This window comes from Bombina bombina, chromosome 4 (genome assembly GCF_027579735.1).
Source record: "Bombina bombina isolate aBomBom1 chromosome 4, aBomBom1.pri, whole genome shotgun sequence".
NCBI lineage: Eukaryota > Metazoa > Chordata > Amphibia > Anura > Bombinatoridae > Bombina > Bombina bombina.
In genome coordinates, this window is record NC_069502.1 from 506,946,303 (window position 1) to 506,972,505 (window position 26,203).

At 33.6% G+C, this 26,203-nt stretch overlaps 1 protein-coding gene across 1 annotated transcript in view; it reads left to right on the forward strand.

Annotated features, from left to right (window-relative positions):
- The window catches only part of ADGRB3 (adhesion G protein-coupled receptor B3), a 1,326,607-nt gene that overhangs the window by 1,165,551 nt on the left and 134,853 nt on the right, over nt 1-26,203 (forward strand). Inside the window, exons 20-21 of the mRNA XM_053710414.1 lie at nt 19,708-19,858; nt 23,602-23,671. Coding sequence (XP_053566389.1) covers nt 19,708-19,858; nt 23,602-23,671 — 221 coding nt within the window. The remainder of the gene's footprint in view (nt 1-19,707; nt 19,859-23,601; nt 23,672-26,203) is intronic.

The window sequence follows — 26,203 nt, forward strand, 5'->3', positions numbered from 1 at the left end:
TTGCCTAATAATTATGCACACCTGATATAGGGTGTTGATGTCATTAGACCACACCCCTTCTCATTACAGAGATGCACATCACCTAATATGCTTAATTGGTAGTAGGCTTTCAAGCCTATACAGCTTGGAGTAAGACAACATGCATAAAGAGTATGATGTGGTCAAAATACTCATTTGCCTAATAATTCTGCACTCCCTGTATATATATATATCTTTATATATCTATACCTATATAAATAGAACATATTCTGCTATGTGCAGAACGTTGGAATGTGAATTATTCATATTTTCATGTAGGGTTAGCAAACATGAGAATATGCGATAGGGTTTGCGTGTGAGTTGGGTGTTTTTTCTGCTTTTTTCCCATTGACTTCTATGGAGGGAATAGCTTATTGCGCACACAATATTGTAAGTTTGGCTTTTTGCGCTCATCGGGTTAGCACAAGAGTGATAACTTTTTACTTTCACTCGTAATACCAGTGCAACTCGACATGTGCAGTGAAAGCATTAAATAGCACTCCACTCGTAATCTTGCTCAATATATTTTAATAATGATTGTTATAAACCAGAGAAAGATACCTTTCTGAAGAACAGTTGCTGGGTATTATGAAAGTATAGAGAAGTGGTGTAAACTTTTTTCTTTGATTGCAATCATCTGTGCATGCTCTTCATCTGTGATTGAAGATAAATAAACGTCCATCCTTTAGCAAAAAAAAAATATTTCTCAGCTTTATTAAACTTCATTCTGCAGGTATCCCAGGAACCTGCGATATTAGTGCATATTTTTTTACATTTTTTTTTAATAAATAATTTTGATATTTTTCAATATTAATCGCTTTTTTTTACACCCTCATTTACATTTAATTGTAGAAAGCAATCCTACATATACAATTTTATCTCAGCAGACCAATCCAGTAATCAAAATAAGTAAATCAATATTTGCTAGACTAAGGGAAGGTATGATTATTGGTAGCTGTTAGTAATCAAATAGATAACCTTTAAATGTATTTGAGAAAAGAAAATATTTAAGTTGATCATAGTCATACTAAAAACTAACTTTTCTAAAGGAAATATGTCAAATATTGATTCCATATTAGTTGCAGTCATAAATATAATTTATTTGGTACCATAAAAGTGGAAAAAACGCTCTCACTTTTTAGACTTTATTAATTAATCAATTATTTAATTAACACATTCTTTCTGATAATTACTATCATGCAGGAAAATTTAAACTGGATTTTTTTTTAGCATCAATTTTATTATATTTTTTTACCCTGAATAAAATGCCACACAAAAAAATTATAATAATCATAAAAAAATAGTATTGTAATAGTATTAGTCTTTTCTTTCTGTGCTTTTGAATATCAAGTAATATGATCTTACCTCATGTCTTTTCACAATGGTATACCCTTTGGCATTCCACCCAAGATGTTGTGCTTTATCTATTTTTCCTAAGAAATAAAATCCCTTTATCAATATGGAATTAAATATCATTGACATAATATTTAGTTAAATACAGTTCAAAGCAATATTTCCTTAAGTTCTAAATGTTACAATTTATTTTCACCAGAAGCAAAGAATAATCAATATTTTACTAATTTGTTTTATAGGTGATCACTCTGTTTTGTTCATGTAAATGTATTAAGTTTTATTAAATAATTCTGATGTTTTTGTAATCATTTATAAAAAAAAAAAAGCAAATACACTTATTAATTCTAACAAATGCATACCACAGTAACAAACACTGGTGAAATATTTTTTCCAAAATACAATGCCTTTTTCCAGGACATGATAATGAACTATTAATAATTAGTGTCAGTTAATGGATTTTTGTAATTCCAATACACCTTAATAAGAGCATAAAACTTGAGAGGAATTTGTAGAGTGACAATGACATTATCAGTGCTTATATCTGAAGGCAGACCAAGGGGTAGATTTAACAAGTGCCGGGCAGACATGAATATGCTGTCTGCATTTAACATTTAACATTGCACAAGCATTTCTTGTGAAATGCTTGTGAAATGCTGCCCCTGCACATTTGCAGCCAATCGGCCGCTAGCAGGGTGTGTCAATCATCCAGATCGGATCGTGATGATTTCAGTCCACCACTTAAAAGGTGCGTATAGAAAGCAGCACACGTTGCTTGTAAAATCTACCCCCAAGTGTTTTTTTGCCCCACAATGATGTGATTGCTGGAGTCTGCTCTGACTGTATAGCATAAGGGCAGTTTACATACAGCAGTTTTAAGAATTGTTCAAAAAGGAAGGGTGGGATTAATCATTATTATAGTACACTAAACCCCCAAAAGGGGTTAAAACTTTTTTTTATTTATTTAAGTGCTATGCCCAGTACTCTGAGTGACTGCTGCTGCTCAATAAATCTTAGTCTAACACTTTTCCTCATACTTACTGAAGACTTGCTCTCTCCGTACTGATGTTATCCTAAGATTGGCTATGAAAAAGACAATTAGTTGGTTAGTCTTAAATTTTACTTTAGAGCAGACTGTGGCTGCACCACAAAATAATTCTATGAGGCTCTTCAAGTGTTATACGCCTAAGCTTCTCTGCAGTATCAAAGCCTTGAAGACACTTCTAAAATAATAAAAGTTTTAATTGATTGTAAAACATTTTTTTTGTTTACAGCAGTGGAGGCTCCTCCATTTGTGCACATGAGCACGTGCCCCCCTGTCAGATGCAGAGGAAAAAAAATTTTTTGCTGAATAAAATATAATTTTTCCAATAGCCCCCTATTAGAAAAATTATATTTTATTTCTAACCCCCCCCCAAAAAATCTGATGCTTTTTTAATTTTGCTGAATAAAATATAATTTTTCCAATAGCCCCCTATTAGAAAAATTATATTTTATTTCTAACCCCCAAAAAAAAAAAAATCTGATGCTTTTTTTTTATTACACAAAAAAATTTTTGGTTCCTGGTGTGTCTCTTTAAGGCAATCGCACGTGCGATAGAGCCCTATACCCTGCCTGTCAGTGAAGTCTATTTCACTGCAGGCATGTGGGCCAGGCTTAAACTGCTTGCATTCAGATCCCTGTTCGCACAAGCTGAAGTGTGCGAGTGGGGAGGGACAACTTCAAGGAGCCAAGTTCAGCTGCGCTCTGATTGGCTGCAGGTATCCCTGCATCACCGGCTCCTCCCCCGCATCAAACAGGCGCAAATCGGCCCTTGTCCGAGGGCCCCCAGCATCTTAGAGGGCTCGCCCCTACTGCAGGTAGATGCATAATGCAGCAGCACTAATTAAGTATTTTTTTTAATTGTTATTATTTTATTTTAAAATAATATTTTTGATATTTGTCTGTAAGGAACTTTCTGGGGACGGGTTCACATGTGTGCACTGTGCAGTGTTCTGCAGGGCTGAGAGAGTGCGAGCGCTCTGTTGGCTCATGCAGGGATTCAGGAAGTGACTGAAGGCAGCATACAGCACCTGCAAAAATGCAATATGTGGACCAGGTGTGGTGGAGTCCGGTCCACATATTAGACACTTCCAGAATCCAGGCTCCAGTCCAGGACCAGCTCCACCCACCAAGTCACCGCGCGCAGTTACAAACTCTGAGGCGGCAGCAGGCAGGAAGGATAGCGTGTGGTGCTAGGGTGGAACAACTAACTGCATAGCATAGGGATTGCATAGAAGCCATCAGAATTAGAAAAGTTGCAGGCCAGCAGTAATTTACAAGTGTCTGCTGAGGACAGCCTCTAATTTCATGCAGGGAGCTGGACGAATAATAGCCCCGCCTACTTGTGTGAGCATATTGTGTTTGCAGTCAGTGAGTGAGTGGAGGTTTTGGGGAGAAAGGTGTCACGGTAAGGCTGCTTTACTTTATTGATCCTCCTTACTATAGTGTAGGGCTAACATAACGTAAAACAAGTCTTCAAACAGGAGCTGCCACTGCTTAAAAATAACGGACCTTTTAAAGATCCCTTCTCTCTGGGGCAGCTGCACACAAACATTCCTATGTGATCATGTGACATCCTTTTGACTGCCTGCAGACCGGGAGAGTGAGAGAACGGTGAGTAAATGTGTAGCCTGTCATTTATTTTATCAACTGTGTAATATATTTCTCCTTGTGACTTGTGAGCCATGGATCTTCCAATTAAAATATCAGGAGGTCTAACCTAGGGGCAGATTTATACATGCAGCATTTGCTAAAGAGTTAGTGAGGTACTATGATAACTTTTTTTATCACAGCAGCTAGCCTTCAAACAATCAGTCTGCATTCCTATGTTTTTAATTCTCTTCAGATAACCTGTGCCCTCTTTGTGTTGGTCTTACACCCTTTAGTGTTCATAAACACACATAGGATTCAGCACACTCCTTCAGTGTTATATGGTGCATGTCCAGCAGCTAAATAATTGTCCTAGTTAGCACACATAGAATTAAAAGGTTTATTTGTTCTAGACCTTTGCATTTAAATGTTTGTTTTCTTTATGTCTTGGTTTTCTCAGTATTTTCATGATGCATATTTTTGCCCTCTGAAATTTAAAAAAATTCTAATAACCATAAATTATATGCAGGTAACCTCCAAATGTACATTATGAAGAAAATGTAATAATGAGTTAAAGGGACACTGAACCCACATTTTTCCTTTCATGATTCAGATTTTAACAATTTTAAACAACTTTCCAATTTACTTCTGTTATCTAATATGCTTTGTTCTCTTGATATCTGTTGTAAAAAAGGATACCTAGGTAGGCTCAAAAGCAGCAATGCACTACTGGGAATTAACTGATGTTTAGTGCCTGCACATATATGCCTCATGTCATTGGCTCACCCAATATGTTCAACTAGCTCTCAGTGAGATATTGATGCTCTTTCAATAAAGGATACAAAGAGAATGAAGCAAATTTGATAATATAAGTTATATATATATATATATATATATATATACATACACACACACACACACATTAAAATGGGCGGAGCCACCTGAGGGGCGGGGTAGTGCTCCCCCATCCTCAAAAATCACCAGCCGCCACTGGTTTACAGACTTCAGCAATGTATTGATTTAATGCTTTTACTTACCATGAATACATAACAAATGAATCTTTATGTCACTTTAAAGGGACAGCGAACACTTTGTAATTACAAGACATTTGTGTTGTGTTGTGTTGTTATAGAATAACATTTCAGCAGTCTAAACTTCTTTTTTTTGGGGGGGGGGGGTCATGTCCCTTTCACTTGTCCATTTAGCTCTTAATCAGATAAAATACAGTATTTTTAAGGACATGATATAATTATTGATAATACATATAATAATCCAAAATGCATGTGAAATGAGAAGATGTGTAAGTTATAGTTGATTACTTATATTTCTATAGTTTTTTTTTCACAGACAATTTTAAAATTTAAGATGCATTTTTAATAAAGCTGTGAATTATTGTTTTTGATCTACAACAATGTGAGATCTAGTTATGGGAAAGCACTATTTTATATGACAAGTAGTATTAGCACTGCTACACTGTAACAAGTTTAGTTCTAAACTAGTGAATAAACAGTACTTAAAGGGACATGAAACCCATCATTTTTCTTTCATGATTCAGATAGATTTTACATTTGAAACAACTTTCCAATTTACTTCTGTTACCAATTTTGCTTCATTCTCTTTGTATCGTTTATTGAAGAAGCAACAATGTACTCCTCAGAGCTAGCTGAACACATTAGTAAGCCAATTACAATGGGCATACAGGTTCAGCCATCAACCAGCAGCCAGCTCTAATATATATGCTTTTCAACAAAGGATACAAAGAAAATGAAGCTAATTAGGTAATAGAGGTAAACTGGAAAGTTGTTTAAAATTGTATGCTCTATCTGAATGATGAAATAAACATTTTGGGTTTCATGTTAAAAGCAAATTAAATTACAATAATCATTATATTTGATATGGACTTTGTAGCTTCTGCTGAAAAAGAAAAACTTGTCTAATTATCTCATACATAGATTTAAAATGAAAAAAAAAAGTAACTAGCAAATAGTATTGGAAATACAGATCTTGTAATCAACTTTCACCTATGCATGGTCACTGTCATTGGATATTGTTAGGAAATGGTAAAAAAAGCTATATATTTTAGTTTATTTAGTGAACATGTTGTTAAGTGGTTTATTTAGTGAACATTTTGTTCAGGGGTTTATAAAGTGAACATTTGGTTATAGGTGGATATAATGTTATGTATTTCATCCTAGAATTTACTCACATTTTAAATAATTTGTGTAGACTATATTAATTGACCAATATGCATTATCAAAAAAGTGTGTTTTATCTGTTCATTAATTCTATACCAAATTTCAATGCCTTTTATTTTTTACATTGAAATCTATCAACATAAAATAAAACTGTACCATCCAGTTGGCTAAACACACCCACATTGTCTCTTTCAATAAAACTTTAAAATTCAATTCAATATTGATAAAGTCCTACAACAAATAAGGCAATTTAAAATCAGTAAAGGAGATAAAAATCCAAATCTGTTACATGTCAAAGATGGCAAATACCAAAGGAACAGCTACATTTGATATTTATTATAACTAATCATTAAAATACTGTAATATGATGATATCATATATAACATTGTGTATGACTTTACATATGTCATAGTTCATGATATCATCAGTTACATCACTGATCATAGTAGTGTCTTTACAGATACGTTTTGCATCCTCTCACTTAAATTCTTTTTAAGAAGCCTTAAAGGGACACTGAACCCAAATTTTTTATTTCATGATTCAGATAGAGCATGCAATTTTAAGCAACTTTCTAATTTACTCCTATTATTCTCTTGCTATCTTTATTTTAAAAAGAAGACATCAAAACTATTTTTTGGTTTAGGACTCTGGACAGCATTTTTTTATTGGTGGATGAATTTATCCAGCAATCAGCAAGAACAACCCAGGTTGTTCACCAAAAATGGGCCAGCATCTAAACTAACATTCTTGCATTTCAAATAAAGATACCAAGAGAATGAAGAAAATTTAATAATAGGAGTAAATTAGAAAGTTGCTTAAAATGTCATGCTCTATCTGAATCACAAAAGAAAAAATTTGGGTTCTGTGTCCCTTTTAAAGGAACACTAATGTCAAAATTAAACTTTTGTGATTGAGAAAGAGCAAACCCTTGTAAACAGCTTTTCAGTTCACTTCCATTATCAAAATGGGCACAATCTTTTTATATGCAATCATTTATATATATATTATGATTGGCTGATGGCTGTCACATGATGCAAGGGAAGAAAATTTAACTTTTAAATTTGAATCTTTTTTAAATTTGTCAGAAAAAAAATCTATTACTCATTTGAGATTCAGACTAAGAGGCCCATTTATCAAGCTCCATATGGAGCTTGTGGCCCCGTGTTTCTGGTGAGTCTTCAGACTCGCCAGAAACAGCAGTTATGAAGCAGCGGTCTAAAGACTGCTGCTCCATAGCCCTGTCCGCCTGCTCTGAGCAGGTGGACAGGAATCGCCACAATTCAACCCGATCAAGCACGATCGGTTTGATTGAGACCTCCTTGCTGGCGGTCGATTGGCCGCAAGTCTGCAGGGGACGGCGTTGCCCCAGCAGCTCTTGTGAGCTACTGGTGCAATGCTGAATACGGAGAGCGTATTGCTCTCCGCATTCAGCGATGTCTGTCTGACCTGATCCGCACTGTCGGATCAGGTCCGACAGACATTTGATAAATAGGTCTCTTAGTGCTTTTGTGTTTGTCTTTTTATAATGGTTTTGGTGAATAAGCAGTTCTGCAGTATTTAATGGTCATTTAAGGACTACATATACATTTATGGGTGTAAAAAACAGAAGCAATATATTTCCTAACAATGTTCAGATTTTTAGCTCTGCTTTTTCCTGGGGCTACAAAAACTAGGGCAGATAGGATTTGTTTCATTTTAATTTTTTAAGAAAATATTGCATTTGTATACTGCTGATATAGGGCTAGATTACAATTTCTGCATGAGTATTACAAGTTGAAAGTAAATAGTTGAGCTCTAGAGCAAACAAAATTTGCACTCTTCGAGTTATCGCAACTAAAGACCTAGCGTAACATGTATGGGTTAAAAAAAAGTAACACTAAGCACAACATAATTAAAATAAAGCAATATAATTAAAATTATTCATATAAATGTTAAAAACATTTTTATAAGGGTTAAAAGGTATATGGTATATGACAAAGTGTTTGATAGGAAAGGTCTATAATGATTATGTGTGTTTGTATATATATGTATATATAAATAAATATGTGTATATTTGTGTGTGTTTATATGTATATACATGTGTATTTATGTGTTTATAAATGTATATAATTTATATACAAATATACACAGACACACACACACACACACACACACACACACACACACACACACACATATATATATATATATATATATATATATATATATATATATATATATATATATTTATACTATATATATATACACACATACTTTGGAGCCTTTCCCAGACAAGCTTCTTTAAACATGATAATTACTATTTATTAGATTTTAATATTTTTATTATGTTTTACTATGTTTTAATGTAAATATTTCACATTCAAATGTTCTTCACATAGAAGAAAATGCTCTTTGTATCTTTAATTATATATCTAAATATACAGTATGTGTATATACTGTATCTATACCTGTATATATTCATAAATATTTATATGTTAAGAACATTGTAATGTGAAATATAACAACCTTCGGCTTTAGCGCGGGTGGTCTAACATGGTGTTGGATTAGTGTTCAAGCAATAAGTGTTCTTTTTTTATTTAGCATGTTTCATCGAAGTCTATGTGGAGAAGAATTTAATGTGGTTGCGATATCTGAAGTCCTGAAGTTAGCGCACATCGGAATTCAATTGCGTGCTAACTTTATACTTTCAACTTTTTATATGCACGCTAACCCACCCACATTAAAAGTTTACTTTTAGATGTGTTAGCGCGAGAGCCACTTGTAATCTGGCCAATTGTGTTTAGTGCATGTTTCCTTCTAGATGAATTGTTCTGTGTAAGAAGATTTTAAGTCCCATTAGTGAGACTAATACCTTGTAGCAGCATCGCAACTAAAAGGGACACTGAACCCAAATTTTTTCTTTTGTGATTCAGATAGAGCATGCAATTTTAAGCAACTTTCTAATTTACTCCTATTATCAAATTTTCTTTATTCTCTTTGTATCTTTATTTGAAATGCAAGAATGTAAGTTTAGATGCCGGACCATTTTTGGTGAACAACCTGGGTTGTTCTTGCTGATTGGTGGATAAATTCATCCACCAATAAACAAGTGCTGTCCATCATTCTGAACCAAAACAATAGCTTAGATGTCTTCTTTTTCAAATAAAGATAGCAAGAGAACGAAGAAAATTGATAATAGGAGTAAATTAGAAAGTTGCTTAAAATTGCATGCTCTATCTGAATCACAAAAGAAAAAATTTGGGTTCAGTGTCCCTTTAACAATTCCAGAATTTAAAAAGAGCTCTACCTGCCCCTCATCAATCTGTGAGTTGTAATCTAGATACTCTCCAATTTAATCAATGGAGCAGCACCTATGGTATAACTGTTATAGTAAGAGTTTCACTGTAAAAGATACTGGAATTTAAAAAATCCTTTTAAAATGTTACAGAACTATTCAACTAATACAAAAAATAAACTCCTCCTAGAAAATATTACATGTTAACATATAAACATAGAGAAATAACAGAAAAATAAAATGAGACAACTTGGCTGCTTTGACAAGATATTTCAATAGGACAATAGACTGCTTATGAATTTTTCATGCTGGGCCCAAGTGTAGGTGAAAAATACTGGCCACACCTCTAGAATGCCCATAATGCCAATGGCAGCTGTTCATTCATGTCTGTGAGATTACCAAAACAACTTTTGTTCTGTGCAGCAAGACATCTTTACCATAAAAAAACAGGCATGATAATGTTTTACGATTACAAACATCTACATAAACCATTAGCAGGTGTGTTTCTAAAGTGTTGCAGTTATACTTTTAAGTAGGGTTGCACCGATACCATTTTTTTAAGACCGAGTACAAGTACCGATACTTTTTTCAGGTACTCGCCGATACCAATTACCGATACTTTTTTGTCATGTGACAGTTTCCCAAGAGCAATACAGAGACTAATGATTTAGCTACTCTCACAGACACACACACTCTCACACAGACACACACACACTCTCACACAGACACACACACTCTCTCACACAGACACACACACTCTCACACAGACACACACTCTCACACAGACACACACTCTCACACAGACACACACTCTCTCACACAGACACGCACTCTCTCACACAGACACACACACTCTCACACAGACACACACACTCTCACACAGACACACACTCTCACACAGACACACACTCTCACACAGACACACACTTTCTCACACAGACACACACTCTCTCACACAGACACACACACACTCTCACACAGACACACACTCTCTCACACAGACACGCACTCTCTCACACAGACACACACACTCTCACACAGACACACACTCTCACACAGACACACACTCTCACACAGACACACACTTTCTCACACAGACACACACTCTCTCACACAGACACACACACACTCTCACACAGACACACACACTCTCACACAGACACACACTCTCACACAGACACACACTCTCTCACACAGACACACACTCTCTCACACAGACACACACTCTCTCACACAGACACACTTTGTTGAAGCAATGCACTACTGGGGGCTAGCTCAACAAGTTAATGGAGAAAATGACAGGATGAATATATGTGCAGCCACCATCAGCTAGCTCCCAGTAGCGTATTTCTGCTAGTGAGCATATAAAAATATGTGTTTCAACAAAGAATACCAGAAACACAACTCTTTCTGAATAATTTTGACTTTACTGTCCCTTTTATCAGTGTATAAAATTCAGAAGGAGTTTGCTTGGAATAAAATCTGTGAGAGGATTGAAGAGGTACTGCCAATGCCTAAGCATGCTAGGGTTGAAGAAACCAAGCATGCTACCGTGACACAATATAATAAATCAGCTGCAAAATCATGATTTACACTGAAAGGGACGTAGAAGTCTCTATAAAAAAATAGCTTAATTTTATGATATAAAATCCTGTCCAGAAAGCCAATAATAAAAATGTATTCATGTACAATGTATTAAGTTCTACACAAGTACACATGCCCCGCTTCACAAATTCAAAGGTTGATTTTACCAGTTTTTGTAAGGGTAGTTGTTCCCTTTGAAAGCCAGAAGGTTTTCAAAAATGAACATTTATAGGATCATGAGAAATGAATTTGCTCTTAAAAAGAGTATCTTTGCTCCAAAAGAGAGACATGTTAGAGGTGAAATATTTTTTAACAGGCAAATTAACACACTGCATCACAAAATTAAACAGGGCCATAAATATTAAGAATTAATATAGGGAGAATTGCTTGTTTCAAAATTACTGAATTTAAATTTGTTCTGTATACCTTACAGAGCTAAATATATTTAGAAAAAATGGTCTAATATTTACCAGTCCATAACCATATTTTACAAAATGTATAAAATATAAATAAAACATATAAAACAGTGGCCTGAAAAGCACTGCAGCATTCTGGAAGTGGAACTTTGACTTCATACATTTAATTTAACTTTTATTTTATTTGATAAGCAAAAAAACAAACCGTTTTTGTTTAAAAATAAAATGCTCTAAGCAAAGAGACCTTTTTATTTAATACTTAGCTACAGTCTCCTTTTTTAGCTTGTGCCATATTTTGACATGTATGAAAAACGTATGTAACGTTTTGTAGATAACTTGCTGCCAAAAATCTTATATCACTGACACTGATATAAATATGCAATTGCATTGAATATGAAACAAGCATACATTCGTTTAAATTAGACTGGGACTACAATTATGCCCAATTTTTGCTGTTACACAAGATTATGCATATACTGATCATCATTATAGATCAGCTTACCTCAAACCTCCACGCGCCGTCGCTCTATTGTGCTCTCTCACTGGGTCCGCCCACCCCCTGTAGCGTGTTCTCCTGAAACAATTTGTGTTAGCGTGGCAGCGTGGCAGCGTGGCAGCGTGTCTACACTAAGGGCAGAAGTAAAGGCAAAAGCTCCCTTGCGTCACATCCCTCCTTCCCTCAAAGCAGCTCCAAAAGTATCGGTAGAGGTATCGGAGCATTTTGCACGAGTACAAGTACTTGTGCAAATGCTAAGTATCGGCACCGATACCGATACTAGTATCGGTATCGGTGCATCCCTACTTTTAAGGTTCTAGGGGTTTGTATTTGATGTGCAAGATATTGGGCACCTCATGCAACTTTACATGTCGGTAGTAGAAAACACAGTAATGAAAATGTAAAAAATATAGGTAATGCAATGCTTAAGGGGACATAAAGCCGAAACATTTTCTTTCATGATTCAGATAGAGCATACAATTTGAAAAAAAAATCAAATTTTCTGCTTTTATCAAATTTTCTTGTTTTGTTTTTATCTTTTGTTGAAAAGCAGGGATATAAGCTCAGAAGTTTTCACCTGTCTGCAACATTATATGGCAACAGTTTTGTAGCAATGTTATACATTAGGAAGAGCACTAGATGGCAGCACTATTTCCAGTAATGTAAGTGCTTCAGGCATGTGCAAACTACCTACCCTACCTAGGTACCTCTTCAACAAAGAATAACATGAGAACATGAAGAAAATTTGATAATAGAAGTAAATTGGAAACTATTTTAAAATTGTATTCTCTATCCAAATAATCTCCTTTACAACAAGGTAAGGTAATAACCTTTACAACAAACTAACCTTATCGGTTCCATGTACTAAGTGGCGGGCGGACAGCTTCTCAACTCGCGAAGCTGTCTGCCCGCCTTTGCTACACATGGGCAGCAGATCTGTTGATCCGCTTGCCCGTATTTATCATTGCACACTCATCGGAGTGTGTAATGCCCGCCCCTTCATTCACGCAACTGAAGGGGCTGTCAATCACCGAGAGCGAGCTCTCTGTGATTTTCCTTCGCCACCTCAGAGGGGGCGTAGGGTGTAAAAAGCAGCGGTCTGCCCCGCAAGGGCTCCGGAGCAGCTTCCGCTGCTTCGTACATGGAGCCCTATAACTTGATATTAGCCAAATCTCCTTTATTTTTTCTCCTATAAAAACATTTGTGTTCTTTTTAACACTCATGACACCCATTTTGAATAATACTCTCATAGCTGAATTATTTTGCTTTATTTATCTCTAGAACATCCAGTGTAAACAAATTCAAGATGTGAATTAAATCCTTTTTCTATATTTTTTCAGATACTACCTTTATTTAATTTAAAATCATGACCATTTGCTTTGGAATTATTTCGTCAATAAATAATCTCCTTTTCTATGATTTTAAAGCCCTCATCTTTTTTTAAAGTTAATATAATAACTTGCATCCATTTTCCTCCTCCTTTTTATTTTTTAAAGTAAAAGAATTTTTTTTCTTTTTTTTTAATTAACATAAACCATATAGTTAGCTTATGTTTGAACAATGAGTTACTATTCTTGTACCTGAGGAGTAGAAAATAGAGAGATTATGTAATTAAAATCTTTCGCTAATATATAATTGCGTATGAGATAATTTACCGTATGAAAGAATTTTTAAAAATATAGTAATACCATGGTGAGAGGTCATGAACAAAAGTTCTTGGGTAATAGAGTCAGATAGAATTATAAATGCAATATTAGTATAAATGGATAGTGGCTACAAATATCTATCCAGCTAAAGATGTATGGTCAAAAGAAGAATATAAGATAATATGCATACAACCTTCATAACTAATTGTATCAAAATGATTAAAATGCAGGTGAAATATTTAATTATTCACTTGTTATTGCATCAAGCATGTGTACCATTGTAATTGCATTTGTCTCATAATATAGAGCTAAATATTCTATTTTAAATCACTTATCTACAGTATGTATTAATATTTGACAAAAAATGTTTCTATTTTTTATGAAAAAATGTTCCCCCAAAACTCATACTTGTTACTCTGTATTGTAAATACTGATAAAAATGCTTGACTTTAATACAGGCGAAAGTAATGGTATCAATGAGATTTTTTTTTCCATTTTCTTCCATTACTTTATCTGTAGGTTTGTATTGTTTTATGGTTAAAGGGACATGAAGCCTCGTCGCAAGCCTCTTCCTACGTCAGAAATGATGATTCCGGCCTTCCTCCAATCTGGGCGTTGCTTTAGGCAATGCTTCCCCCGGGGGGAAGTCATGATTGGAGGATGACGGAATCGTCATTGGTGACGTAGGAAGAGGCTTGCGAAGCGCTGGAGTGGCTTTCAAGACGAAGAGGTAAGTATTTCTACAAATATGGTGCAATGTAAAGTTTCATCAATGAAAGTGCCCCTGTTTTTAATAGTATTTTTAAAAACCGGGCACTACTTGATGAAACTTTACATACACTTTAAGCAAATATTTTTTTTTCTTGCTTATTAAAGCAAAAGATCATTAAAAACATTCACTGTATACATTAATTATTACAGTCCTTGCAAGAGATTATATCAGCTTTTACCTGAAAAAAAAACATTTCAAGAAATTTTGGACAGAAGAAAAACTAAGTATGTCTCTAAAAACATGTACTATTTCTAAAATTAAATTGGAGACTAATTGGCCTGTCCTTTTGTTACATAGGATGCTACATTCTTGTTAAATTTATTTTAGTAAGATTTTATTCATGTATGTATTGCCACACATATTGTTGTATTAGTGATACATGCTGCTATCTATATAGCAAAGTTTAGGAAATCAGGTTATTTCTTAGGTGTTTGTGACAGCAAATGCGAGATATGAAAAAGATGCATGTGATTCCATTCCTAACACAAATATGTCACTGAGTATGGAAAAGTGATATGTTTGCATGTTTATGGAGAGAAAGTGCATCAATTAGCATGTTAATTAAGATTGTTTGTTTACCTCTGGGACATGATTGACATTTTTAGTGGACAATAACGTACAGTAGATTTTTATTTATTATTTTATTTCATCTGTTTATTGATAAATATATGAAAATGAGAATACAGAAGTTGAAAACATTTTTTTTACAGTTTGTATTCAATCTCTTATAACAGATGATATTATTACAAACAGTGCTAACCATCAATAAACTGTACTCACTAAACTGCCATTAAGTCTTCTTCAAAGTTACAACTCCTAATACAAACCACCTCTCATGAGTTAAATGGGATTACCAACTCCCAAATGGAGGCCTCTCCCCAGTGGAGTACAGTAGATTTTTTAAGAATTTTCCTGTGAATGCATTTTGACACACAGTGCTACACCTGATAGTCTATAATAATATTTACACATGCATAACTGTATAACAAACCATCCTCTCTAGGATATCACAAGAACAGAATGTATATTTTAATGATATCTTCCACAATAACACAAAATATTATACAGAAAAACACTGATTTATATTTTCGAAAAAGATAAGAATTATATCACTTCTATCCGTAAGTGGTACTGTCGTTTATGTACTATTAAATACATTTACTGGAAGTACTACTGTAACCACGGTAGAATGGATCCTATTTTATAACTAAGAAAATAGGACAGGTTGGATATTAATGGACATGGAGAAATGTACATTCTTGCTCAGTAACTCACAGATCATTGTAGCTTTATGCTATGGAAGTCTAGAGTTTTCAATAAAATTGGAGACTAATGCTTCCAAATTACTCATATTTCTATATGGCAGTTTTTTAAAATTCCTCTTGCTATGGTGAGCTCATATAAGCCATGAGTCATAATACGGAATAGTATATTTAGCTTACTAGACTGAAACAATTCCCAGTGGTTTTTTTTTTTAATAATGGTATTATCACACACAAGCTTACTGATAAGCTCTTTAAGGTCTGTGTTTAATGGGTTTTTTTGTGCTGTACATTAAACCAATTATTAAACTTCTCATTCTTCAAATTTTTATATAAACAGTAAGAGCAAAAGAATTGTTGCACAGAGGATTAGCACATCTAGGAAAGTACCCCCAGCTTGCTTTACCCCAAAATTACCCTGTATACATTGTTACCAATTCACCAGAAGATTTTGGGTAAAATATGTAAATTAGATGTGCAATATCTCAGGATTTTTGCTTCTGATACTGTGTTAAAACTCAGCAGTCCCCTAGTGGGGCAAGTGCAGCAGAAACAAAACCACTTCTTCACAGCTGTTTTGCGGCCATAAGCATTTGTCAACAGAAGATAGGTTTTGATTTGCTGCTAAGTGAAACTCATTCCATGGCAAAAGCCATATTAATTTAAGTTAGCCTGAGATATTGCACATCTAATTTGCATATCTTACCCATAATCCTCTGGTACATTGGTAACAATGTATAAAGGGTAATTCATATATATATATACACAAAAAACAAACAAAATGGGATAGTGCACAAAAAGGATAAATGTGACAGGGTAGGTAATCATGATGGTTATTTGTGATACTTATTTGCAAATGAACCTCAGGGAAAAAACGAAAAACACATATAGTGAAGTCCTGTGATTATTCAAATATTAAAAAAACAAAGAACGGTACTCACATTCTCTAGAGCTTCAAAATCAAGCTCTAGATATTAAGGCACAGGAAAACTCCTAATAGGATACAAAGGCAAAGATCGATATTCCAGCTGGGTTAAAACTCCACATGGAATAAATCCGAAGTGGATACAAGAATATAACACTTTATTTAAAAACAAGTTATACACAAGGCATACATACGAGACTGTCCCAGTCAAAGACCCACTGCAAACAAAGACTGTGTTTTCACAGTGTCTACTGAATGCTGCTTACGGTCCGGTAAGGAACAAGACTCCGCCTCTTTTGTGATGTCACTCCACCTCTTTTCTGACATACCCCTTGATAAGTCTGATAACGCTATATAAATTGATTTTTTGGGGCCTTTAGCGTAGAGAAACATAAGTGGTCACATCCTAATGACATCACAGGACAGTAATTATAGACCAATAAATGCATCAACAATGTGCAATTAAATCAGGAAGTTATAGGGTCCTAAAAGTGTTTTGCTTAGTGATAAGTCTATTTGGTGTGTCGAAGGTATAAATATAAATGTGTATACTGTAGAGGGGCAGGTATTGAGTTACTATGAAGTGTATATACCATTGTGTAAATATACAAAGGTGTGTTAAGCTACAACAAAAGCACCAGTAGCAATATGTATTGACAAACAACAGAATCAAATGAAAAAAAAAAAAACAATGTGAAAATAAACTGTCCATTTGTATAGCCCACCTGGGAGTGTTTTTGTAACAATGTATAGTTTAGATTATTTTTTTTCAACAGAATTATAAAAAATGTCCTAATTTTTGGTTTACACCTGGCAGATATGATTTTGAATGTACATGTCTAAGAATGTGTGTCAATACTTTCAAGTAGTGACAAAATGTATTTGTTGTTTGCTTAGTCACAAAACAAACAAAAATAGTCTCCAAGAGTAATCGTAAGACACCAAAGGGTCAACATAATATTCAAGATTATACTACAAAGAGATCTAGACCCAAAGACTCAATGAGCGAGCTTACAAGTGGTGCATTCATTTTTTATTGCTTATGAATGCTAACTGCACTCAAGGTAAAAAACATTGCGCTGTCAGGTTAGAGTTGGTATTATAAGTTAAAAATAATATCTGAACTTCAAAATTTAGCGCGCCTGAGTCTTTTACTCTTGCGCTAACTTCTGAAGTTCATATATCGTGCTAACTCTCTCTCCCCATTGACTTCTTTGAGGCGTGCTAGAAAGCCTTTTCATTTCATCACTCACGTGCTAACCTGAAACTGCGCTAGATCAACTGCATTAATGCGGATGGTGCATTAGCAATACTTCACTTTCTTATGTTCTTCAATTAGAAGAAAACATTTTTTTTGTTTTGTTTTTTTTTAAATATATTTTTCTATATATAAACCTTAATTAAAAAAATAATATTTTCCTTTATATCTATATGAATATATACCGATACATATGTATGTTTGGACAGACAGATAGTTAGATAGATAGATATGGGTGCATCCTTGTGAATGAGTTGTCTATGTAAGCAGGGCTGATAAATCTCAATAAAAATGAAAACAATTGAATTCATGATAATGAGAGGACTTTCTCCTTGTTGTCAGTGAATTGAACATGTTTACTGAAGAATTTTAGAGGCTGATTTTGTAGCAGGGATAGTAGAAAGAGAGAAAATAGTTTAGCCCCCAGGCACAGTACATGCAAGAGTAAATGAGCTGTACTGTACTTAACAATAATGAGAACAAGAACAATAGGGTGTAGATTAGATGAGACATAAAAAAACAATTTTGGACAGATTAATGAGACACAATAATACAACATTTTATTTAAAGAGATGGTAAGTCTATAATAAATTCATGCTTCCCCCACATAATTTATTATCCATATACCTGTGTATTACAGCTGCATGAAAACATAATATTACAACCTCTCTTTGTGGAATTACAAGGGCAGGCTCCACTTTAATTGACTAACAGCTTGAAATTCGCTAATTTAAGATGTATAATGTAAGCAACAATCTTGAATCATATATATTCACAGCATTTAGTTCTTAAAAATTAAGTTAGGGCAGGCACATATTTTATCATATGATCTGAAAAAAAATATTATTATTTTTTTTTTAAGAAAACTTTATTTAAAGTTTAGTTTTATTTTAATGAACTTCTGTTTTAACATACACTTGTTAAAGACTATTAAAGTCTTGGAAAGTAGTATGGATTGGAAGAAAGAACATATGTTCCCACACATATAGACAAATGTGTATGTATTGCTTTAAATTAGGTCCTTGGCTTTATTCAGTGCACAGAATATTGAACAAAAGGAAATAGACCAAAATGTAATTATCATGTGACCTGTCAGACAGGTGTCAATCCAAATGCATCATCCTATAACCATTGACTTATCTGAAAAAATAGCCTGTCTAAAAAATACTTGAAGCCCCATTTTTTTAACAACATTAAACATTAAAAAAAAAACACTTTCCAGTTGATTTCTATTATTGTTTTGTTTGTATCCTTTGTTTAAAAACTCAGAAGTGTGTACATGTCTTAACTTTTATGCTTAATAGCATATTGTTAGCTTTTTAAAAATCATTTTGTGATTATTAAAGGGACATGAAACCCAAATATTTTCTTTTATGATTCAGATAGAGAATACAATTTTAAGCAACTTTCTAATTTACTTCTATTTTCTAATCTGTTTTATCCTCTTGGTATCATTTGTTGAAGGAGCAGCTATGCACTAATGGTTTCCGACTGAACACATGGGTGAGCCAATCACAATTGGTATATATATGCAGCCACCAATCACCAGCTAGAAACTAGGTTCTCTGCTGCTCCTGAACTTGCCTAGATAAACCTTTCAGCAAAGGATAACAAGAGAAGGAAGCAAATTAAATAATAGAAGTAAATTGGAAAGTTGGTTGAAATTGTATTCTCTTTCTCAGCACAGGCCCACCCCTTTATCAACAACTTCAATACATAATTAAATTACTTTTTGAATGTAACTAATAAAAAAGCCATTGATGTTTCTTTAAGTAGATGGCCTAGGAAATGCAATAACACATGAACAAATACACATTTGATAAAAAATGTTTATGATGCTAATGTAAATTAAACATGTTTTTTTATGTATTTATTTACAGGGTATTTGCACCATGACTACGGCGTTCCTGCACTTTTTTTTCTTGGCTTCATTCTGTTGGGTTCTGACAGAAGCCTGGCAGTCATACATGGCAGTGACAGGAAAGATCAGAACAAGAGTAATCAGGAAACGCTTCCTTTGCCTTGGCTGGGGTAGGTTTTTAAATTTTAAACATTTAATTTGCACTGGAGACGTATTTATAGTTTATTTTGTTAAAACCTATATTGCATATAATAATGTTAATCCTATATTTGTCAGATCTTAAAATTGCTTCTATCTGTCTATGATCTATCTATCTATCTATCTATCTATCTGTCTGTATGTATATCTATCTATCTTTCCATCTGTCTGTCTGTTGATGACCATTGTTAGCTTACGTATTATAAACAAGTCCCTATTCCTTTGCGTTCAGAGATAGGTGATCCATGTCATTATTTTTGTATTTGGAAATGAAATAAAAGTCAAAATGAAAATGTCTACTAGGGAGATAGACTATGAAAATTCAATGACACAGCTTCTTTATAGTTTTGGCCACAAGAGTTAGATTAATTTGTTGCTCATATTGATTTCTTCAGAAGTGACAGATTGCTGAAATATAAGGGTCCCTTGAGCTGTGCATAGCACAGATCTGTATCACTTTTAAAGTCAGTGTTTATGCAATTTAGAGTAAAACCAATAATCAAATCTATATGTACCATAAAGTATGCAATCCCTTATTATGAATGTTTTAATGCTTTACTATTGATTACAGTTTTTAAAATATATTTCATCCTCTTAGTACATGGCGCCCAATGTGTGAAATATTACAAAGTATGTATCAATGGGAGGGAAGCAAATATAGCTTCCACCTTTCTCTTTACATTTTAAGCCCAGAAAAAAATACACTAAAAAGGGAAAAAGTGGTAGCCTAGCAACATCTACAGTAAGTAATTTATCCACAGCTGAAAACAAACAACATTTGAAAAATATACTGCTCTATAAATTATTCATTCATAGCAAATAGACGACCATTTCTGTGCTGCTAATTTATCATGTGACAATAATTTGTGCAGCAAGAGTTCTACTTGTTAACTTGCACTGGCATCCAGTGCGTGCATATGCATACAATATGTTTTACATGAGTAATGTATGTATCATTTTAATACAGCTAATTATAAGATTTTGTATAATCCCTGCTTTTGAGACAATTAATGATGCTCCAACAGAGTATACATTTTGTAAAAAAAAAATTGTGGTATTGTAATAATGGTTAATCTCTTAAATACTTTAACACAAAATTGTATTGTTTAACATATGCTCTTAAATTCACTAAAGCTTACATAACCTCTTTAGTTGCCCTGTTTAATCTATTCCTATATATTTCTATGAAGCCCATTCACTAAAGAATTGAAATATCTGTGAACTTTGGTGAATAACTGCAAAAAATAGCACAGGAACATAAAAGGATTTGCCAATCTTGTTAATAGCTCATTTTAATATGAAGTTACTTTTACTGTTGCAAAATCCAGTATTAGCAGGTGCACTATGACATTTTAGTCATCAAGATTTAAACTAAGTTTGTGAATGTGCGCTCCATTTATGAATTTGTAGATGCAGCTTCAGAAAGCTCAAGCAAACCTGAAATGTCAATGCTTCCTAATATCTCTGCCACTTCACAACTAGCAAAGTTAATCACCCTGGATTAATCTGCCCAGGGTTATTTATACGCCCTGCTGTCACACAATTTGTTGCACAAGGGTTGGACAAGTGTTTGCTCATGTAATAATAAATAGACAGACAAGTACTTTACCTGAGAATCTTGTCTTCCTTTATTTTAATAAATTGTAATAATCATTAACTTAATATAGTTCAGTAATACATTGCATTTTTCACTTAAAATTGTATTGCAATTAAATATTCACCATTTGTTGAGAGAAAAAATAATTTGGCCACAGTGCAGTGTAGTTACATTTAAAGGGCTGTACATGAATAAATGTCACATCTTGTGTAATCTATATTAACCCATAAATGAACTTTACCTATAGTTAGAATAAATTTGCCATATGGCTTGTTCACTAAAAAAAAACACAGTTATTTTTATATCATCTTTATACCATTTGACTTTTATAAAAAATATTTAGTTTCCAAACTACTGCAGGCCAAACTAATTGCAAACGATGGGTCATTTGTTGTAAATCAACCCCCCCTCCCCCCAGTTGCATTAGGGTGTGGTGTGATTCTAAACTGCCAGCTTAGGGTTTGTGGGGAGGTTAAGAAACAGTGGTCTTAAATACTGTAATACTCTGTTTGTCTCTTAAAAATGTAATATGATAACAGAGACACAGTTATCTCTTTTATCTTCCTGTTGGCTACACAACTTCAGTGATAGTTAATTTTAGTCTTATAGATTATACAAACTGATAAATCATAAAGCAAATGTTTTTGGTGCATGTGCAAAAAAAACTTGTCTGCAGGTGGAGTTTGGCTATTGAAAAACAATTGCAGTGAAAATGAAAAAAAAAAGGGATATTTTTTTTAAAAATGTTTAGACTTGGACAACAGAAATGTATTTAAAATAAAATGGGCTCTATTTATCAAGCGATTATCAGACAAGTCCATCCGAGGTGATTGCCAGCCTCTGCTCATGCGTGATTGGTCACACACAAGCAGCCACTTGCGCAATGTTAAATGCGTATGCTGTCGGCATTTAGTGATGCCGGGCAATCTTGATCAGCTACAGTGGATCATGTCCTTCTGACAGTTAATAAATCAACACCATAGTGCCAGTTTATGAGTGGAGCACAAACATTTGCACGCATGCGATATCGGGTCTTAAGTCGCGTGAACCCAATGTATTTGAAATTCGATTGCACTCATGCAAACATAATTACTTTCATCTTGTAATTTGTGTGCATCTTGTAATACATGTGCAATTTAACGCAGGCGGGATATTGCTATATCGCAAACGTGATAAATGTAGTGCGACTCTTCTAATCTAAAAATATTGTGTGCAAGCTAAACCTGACACACGTTAACTAAAGGACTTTGAATATTGTGACCCTGCTAACTTTATTCTCCACATAGACTTCAATGGAGAGCGCAGCAGAAATAAAATTCTAGCACTTATCGCTCACACACTAACCCAACACCATATTAAACCCACAGTGCTATAACCAACAGGAGTTATTAATAGTTCACATTCCAATGTTCTTCATATACAGGGAAATTTATTGCAGTGAAATGCTGGTCCCAAGCAGAACCCATCGCTGATCAAATAGGCAGCACTAGTTGAAAATCTGAGTTGGGGATTAAACACCCAGTAGAGCAGGGTCAACAGCCATAGAATGACATGTCTAACGGATTAGCATATCATTTTTCGACTGTTATGGTCCCTTTAATGCTGAAAATGAATCAGGTTATATTAGAAACAATAAAATAATTTTAAACTATGGCTGTATGATCTAGATATGGAAACTACATACAAGAATTTAAGAAGAACTTCTTGCAACAAAAAGTGTTTCTAACACAGATCTATGGTAGTTGAACATAAAATCACATGGGATCAAACCCTATAAATAATGCAGAGAACGAACATGACATCCTAGTTTCTGGATTGGAAAAAAGCATCAGTCATTGTGAGAAAAAAACAACTACAAAATGAATGCAGGTGTCATACCATTAACAGCTAACTAAGAGGGAATACAGCTCTTATCTTGTAGGACAGTAAAGTCCTTTCATCTTCATTTGTTTTGCTTGTTTGGTTATTTTTTAATAAAAAATGGTAATCCATTATTTTATCAATTAAAACTATTTTTATCAGTAATACTTCAATGAATATACTTGATGATTAGGCACTTTAGTTTGTACTGTGTTCAGTTCTGTGACATATTTTCTGTTGTTTTATACTTTTCTTTAGGTCTTCCAGCCTTAGTTGTGGCTATATCAATGGGCTTCACAAAAGCAAAGGGATATGGAACTCCATCCTAGTAAGAAGTTCACACTAGCTGAACAGATCTTTATTGTGTTATTTAACTGATTGTCTCTCTTTTTATTTATTATATAGACTTGATTACAATTTGTTTGTTTAAACCTACAACATATAAACATGCTTGGCTCTATTTATCAAGATATGATTTGAAAACTTACACTTTTTTATATTAACCAAACAATGTATTAAGAAGATTGTTGGCCACACAATCTTAAAAACAAAAAAACAGGATTAGATGCAGTGACCATAATTATTGATCATCAGTATGAACTTCCTAGAGTTTTTTTAAATTGACATACCTCTATTGTAAAGTGGTCCTTTCAGTCATCGTCTCATTCTAACATTGATATTATCTAAGAAGTCATCTAGAGGTCGAACCTCCTAGCTAATGCGACATTTCTTAAAAGTATAACAAAATAGAATGACTGTATGGACTAGCTTAGAAAAAAAAGCAGATACGTTGGCAAATAAAGTATGCAAAATTATCTGCTTTTGTTAAAACAACATTTTGCTGTGGTAGTGGAAAAGTTGCATGAAATATAATACATTTGTTTTGTGTCTCTTTCACTACAGCAGAATACAATTTCTGTGGATTGAAGATAAAAAAAAAAGATAATCTCTCATAGTATCTTCACTCGGCTGTTTATAATCGAGATTGAAATGTCATGAATACTTAGATAGGGCAAATAATTGTATTTGAATCATTTTCCCAGTGCATTTGACAAATCCACCTTTGCTAAATGTCCTTCTTTGTATTCATCAGATATATCTATAGATAATTGAACTGCTAACTAAAGGACCTCTAATGCAGTTTTTAAATATGATATCTGAAATTATGCCCAATAGCTAGCATGACACTGGAGAAGATTCACTAAGTGTTCTGTCCAGCAATTCTAGATTTACCTCTCTAGCTTATCCAATATTATTAGTTTCTACATTATCCTATACAGCTAATTCAGAGTGTAGACTTCCTTTAATGAGACAGTAAAGTCAAAATTAAACTTAAATTGATTGGATAGAGCATGCAATTTTAAACAACGTTCCAGTTTACTTCTGTTGTTAATTTTGCTTAGTTCTCTTTGTATCCTTTGTTAAGGAGTAATCTGAGGTGAGTAAAGGATCATTCATGTGTTTTAGCCACCTGGAAAAAGTGTTTGCAATAAGATTTATAGCAATGCTATACATATTTCCAAACACAGCTGCAATAGAATGCTACAGGCACTCATTGGCAGCAGAGTTTGCACCGATATATATATGACATTGTTTAAAACATTCTTGCACACACTGTTGCCAGGTACTTTTTAACAAAGTATACTAAGAAAACTCCGCAAATGTAATAAAAGTAAATTGGAAAGCTGTTTAAGATTGCATGCTCTATCTGAATTATGGACGTTTCATTTTGACTTTTTGACTGTCTAATTAAATGATGTATAATAACACAGTGACTTGCAAATTAGATAGGCTTGTAAAGTTGGAGAGACCTGAGAGACCCCTTATTTTTATCTGCCCACTGTGCAGTTAATATTAAAGGGATATTAAACACTTTACTATTGTAATATACGTTTATTTTTGGGGTTTTACAATATATTTTCATTCATTATTTATTTTGTTACATTTGCCTGCAATTTAATTCTGAAATTTGTAGAGTTTCCATTTTTTTTTTGAGTTTCAAAATAATAAATAAAAATAAATAATAAAAACAAAACTTTCTTCTTTTCGGATATCCTCTGCTGAGGACAGTTAGTAACCATTTTAAATGAGTTAATGAAGTTATTAAACATCTCACAGGCAGTGTTATCTCTAAATAAATAATAAAAATAAAACTTTCTTCTTTTCGGATATCCTCTGCTGAGGACAGTTAGTACCCATTTTAAATGAGTTAATGAAGTTATTAAACATCTCACAGGCAGTTTTCTCTCTAAGGCCAGTTTTGTGCGCGGCCCAGCAGTAAAACTGTTAATTAATTAATTAACATTGGTATTGGTATGTTTTACACAGCCATTGTTTGCATACTTTACACTGACTCTTTTTTTATCTGAAATTCATAATTGTCTTCAGCAGTAGAGATTAGATAAGACAAACCTATTTGACAACATGCAACATAGTAGCAGAAATCCCTTTAAGAAAACTAAAACGTGACATGTATTTCTTCAACATGTAAACAAATAACATAGTTTTAAAACAAAATCTACATAGTATTCTCAGATTAAATGTTGCTCTAAATACATCATTATATTTAGCATTTATTTAGTGTTTAACAAGTTATTTAGTGTTTAACGCTACATTTTGGCTCATGCTCCGTTTACAAATAAACAAAATAATTGACAGATTTAATTTAAAAAAATGCATTAAGCTGAAATCAAACTTTTAAATAAAAAAACATGTACACAGTCACACCAGAAATATTATCATATTGCTTTTTGTTATAATTGTTATTAAATAGTGATACAAATATGTAAATATGCAATTATGCAAACAAATTAAATTAATTCATTATGCGGCTATCTTGCTTTATTATTAATGGTTAAAG